Below are 3,894 nucleotides of genomic sequence, written 5' to 3'. Positions count from 1 at the left end.
ATATATATATATATATATATAGACAGACAGATATTCTGTTAGTGAAACTGAGAGTTTGTCTCATGACTTGTGATTCACACCATTGCAATTGTGAATTTATATCTAATGTAAATTAGTCAAACTTAGATACTTTAGGTTTCTTGTCAGTGGAGTTGGTCAACTGACATTCTTTCAGTTGCTTACAGCCAGATTCCTAACCAACAGAAAGAATGTCAATAGGCCCATTATATTAACAAAAAAGCCCCAAGGTATCAATGGTGAGTTTGACTTATTTACCTAAGTGTTGAGGATTTTTCCCACAATTTATTACCTGTTTGTCTGTGTGTCTGAAAGGAATATTAATTTTTGTTTATTGACAAGAGTAATAATAAGATCATAGATAATTAAAAACTGGGAGACTTAACTATTTTCAACTCTTTCACAAATACAATTCCAGTTACTCCAACACAAATTTGATGAATTTATGAAAGAACTTGAAACCAGTGAAGACCGCATTACTGCTATCAATGTTAGTGCCAAGAAGATGATAGAAGCCAACCATTATAAATCGGATGAAATTGTGGAACATGCAAAGCAAATCAGTTTGTTGTGGGAAGACTTAAATGAAGCTTCGAGAGCACGTAAAGAGGTAAAAATTCTATTTCATTTCTGGATTCAATATAGCACATCCTATAGGATGGAAGATAAGTGAGCCAAGTTCTTGATTCCATTTAAATCCTTGTCTATAGTTATATCTAGTTGAAGAAAAATAACTTTGAATATCTTTATTATACCACCTCATTGTATTTTATTATGTAACATTTTAGCAAATAATACAACTGGAATTGGATGTAACTTTTTAAAAATTGAAATTGGGTTTACTAATCTGTGAAGTTTGTTGTTTTTATTATTTTGGGGGATATCCTATGCATATTATGTACCTCAGTTAATCAGGAATAGATTTCATCCACAGCACACTGCTGGAATATTAACAAACCAACAAAGGCACCTCAACATGATTGTTAGACCTGCTCAAAATAGTAGCCAAATTTCCTTCAAGGTGACTTTGAAACAATGTAGTCCAATGTACAGTATTCCAGAAAAAAAATGGATAGTTACAGTTTGAATACTTTTAATTATAGATGTTCTTGATCACAATATTATTTTCTTAGCTGATAATATGACCATTCTTTTGCCTTCTTAACAAAGTAAGAAATAAAATAGTTTCAATGCCTTTTTACATTTATCATATTATTATTATTACTGAATAAAAAAAAAGCAATGTTTAGCTTTTAAGATTGAAATGAAAAATTCTGTTTAGAATCTCTGTGATTTTGTTACGATGGAAAATTTCTGATTCTTATAAACGGTTATATTTGTTTCCAGGCTTTGATTAATGCTTACCAGATTCACTGTTATGGACGTGATACAGATGATACTTTGGAGTGGATTAAAGAGAAAGATGCTATTGTGTCAAATGAGGATTATGGACATGACTTGGAAAGTGTTCAGTCATTATATACCAGGCATAACGGACTGGAGGTAAGAGGAACTCGTACATGAATACACTCACCTATAAACATACATTTACCTTCATAAAGTATATGCATGATTTTGTTTAGTATCTATGAAGACAGTAAAACTCCTTCAATTTGAAAGACAACACTTGTGTATTAACAGTATGCAACTCATGGATCACATGGTCAGGAGTTCAAAACTTAGTGATTCTATTTTTGGTTGTATTCACTTGTGCCCTTCCTTTTGCTATTGGATCATAATAGCATTTGCAGGACTCAGTGTGTTTAATCACTTTATGCAAATACTAAAGTTATAGAAGCAGACTCTATTCCTCTGTTGACATTCTTCCAACATAATTTTAATACTTCTTCTTGTCCCCAACCCCCTGTGTAAGCATGATTCACAACCACATGACTTCTGGTCAATCTCACTGCATGGCACCTTGGGCATTTGTCCAAAGTGTCATGCAGCACCAGGCTGACCAATGCCTTGTGAGTGAATTTAGTAGACAGAATTTGTGTGAAAGCCTATTGCACATGTGTGTGTTTTTGTGCTTGTTCCCCCCACCACCACTTAGCAATTCAGCAAGAGACTGAGAGGATAAGCACCAACCTTAAAAATATAAGCACTGGGCTTGATTCAATTGAGAGAAAGCTTTCAAGATGGCTGCAGTCCACTGACTAAAATAAGGGAGGAATAGATAAGACTGAAATCAAGTTATAATATGTTTCCATCCTAAGAACAGAACGATTCCACTTCGGAAATTTAGTAATCGACCTCTTCTACTCATTCCAGTGACTGTCCAATGATGACGATGGATGGATTATTAGGAACACACACTCACACACTCCTTCCAAAATACAATTGTTCACTAACCACAGGTGCTACTCAGCAACTGAATCTGCAATGTTCCGCTCTAAATTATTGTTTTTCAGAGAGATCTCGCTGCCATTAGTGAACAGGTTGAAAACATGACTAAAAGTGCAAGACGCTTAGTTGAAGAATTCCCTGATGCCAAAGCCCATGTGGTGAATAAACATGAAAGCATGGTGCAGGCCTGGAATAAACTTGTTGAAAAATCTTCAATAAAGAAAGAAAAATTGTTGCAAGCTCAAAAGCTTCAGACCTACTTTAATGAATTCCGTGAATTAACGTTAGTAGTATTTTAATTTTCTCTCACTTTACTAAAAAATTATATTGTTAATCTTTGCTGACTAAACTATCTTGGAGATAAAACTTTAAAGAAATTTAATATCTTGTCCCAAATGTTTTTAACTTCTGTAAATAACAAGATAAACATCCAGTTATGAGATTAAATGCCTTTCCTGAAACTTTTCAAGACTTCTCTATATGTTGTTAGTCTAAACTTATCATATACCTTTGACAATGTAGTCCTGATCTTTAATAATATGCAGATGTAAGAACTGTTTGCTTACAATTACAATGCAAATATAAATAATCCAGTGAGTAGGGTCTCATTCCATCTTAAAACAGAGGCCATTGGATAACGTTGTTCCAGATACAGTATTATTCCTGAGCAAAGATCTGGTCACAGCTGAAATACCTTTAAAGATAAGTTTGGTGAGTTAGAGCTGATCTGGGGCTAAACAAGGAACAATAGCATACAAACATATGAGCTGATGAGGGGAGCCTTCTAAGTGCTAGAAATAACAACCAAGTCTTAGCTCACACCCTACTATCTTCAAAAAGAAAGAAAAGGAAGGCTACAGTGAATAATGTAGTCATGATATGTAAAAAGATGAAATTGCTCTGGTTTTTTATCTTAGTTCTGTTCAAAAATGGTTGACTTGGGGGTTTAACTATTACAGGTTACCAATACATCTAACATGTTCTGAAATATAAATTCAATTTTTTTTCTTTTTTTCTTTAGAACATGGATCAATGAAATTCTTTCATTGATATCAGCTGAAGACCTGGCTAAAGATATTGCTGGTGCTGAAGCTTCTCTGAATAGATTTAAAGAGATAAAAGCTGAAATAGACAGCAGAAAGGAACCAATGACTAAATTTAATCAAATTGGCCAAGGTTTAATAGAAAATGGGCATTTCTTATCAGAAGAGGTATATTTCACATTTTAATTTTATTTATAAACCAACCAACACCGGGATTGCCATACCATAAAATCCCCAACCATTCTTCATTCTGAGTGTATGTTCTCTTTCAATTCCTGCCAACTGGTGAAACTAAAGTCTTGATTGTTTCCTTTGCACCAAGTTTATCACTCTCCTCCACTTTTTATAAACTTTGTTGATATTATTTCTCTCTTTTCCCTCAATTTTTATTTCCAGTAATACAGAGAAAGTCTTCCTAATATCTCATTGGACTTACCCAAGGCTTTCTATAGATTTGCAAAAGAGACTGCTACGGTACAGTATA

At 33.7% G+C, this 3,894-nt stretch overlaps 1 protein-coding gene across 1 annotated transcript; it reads left to right on the top strand.

The window, feature by feature from the left end:
- Positions 1–416: 416 nt before the first annotated feature.
- LOC106883661 (spectrin alpha chain-like) lies at positions 417–3,611 on the top strand. The gene is made up of 4 exons (XM_014934760.2): positions 417–628; positions 1,366–1,521; positions 2,433–2,650; positions 3,389–3,611. Exons 1-4 carry the CDS (start codon positions 464–466, stop codon positions 3,594–3,596), a joined length of 747 nt encoding a protein of 248 aa, XP_014790246.2. The 5' UTR covers positions 417–463; the 3' UTR covers positions 3,597–3,611.
- Positions 3,612–3,894: the final 283 nt, after the last annotated feature.

The sequence above is a fragment of the Octopus bimaculoides genome, unplaced genomic scaffold, assembly GCF_001194135.2.
Source record: "Octopus bimaculoides isolate UCB-OBI-ISO-001 unplaced genomic scaffold, ASM119413v2 Scaffold_345503, whole genome shotgun sequence".
Taxonomy (NCBI): Eukaryota; Metazoa; Mollusca; class Cephalopoda; order Octopoda; family Octopodidae; genus Octopus; species Octopus bimaculoides.
The sequence above is the reverse complement of the archived record's forward strand: the minus strand, read 5'-3'. Positions and strand labels throughout refer to the sequence as shown.

Coding starts and splice junctions, on each gene's coding strand:
- LOC106883661 (XM_014934760.2), top strand. CDS start 464: ATGAAAGAACTTGAAACCAGTGAAGACCGCATTACTGCTATCAATGTT. Junction 1,522..2,432: donor CCAGGCATAACGGACTGGAG/GTAAGAGGAACT, acceptor ATTGTTTTTCAG/AGAGATCTCGCTGCCATTAG. Junction 2,651..3,388: donor AATGAATTCCGTGAATTAAC/GTTAGTAGTATT, acceptor TTTTTTCTTTAG/AACATGGATCAATGAAATTC.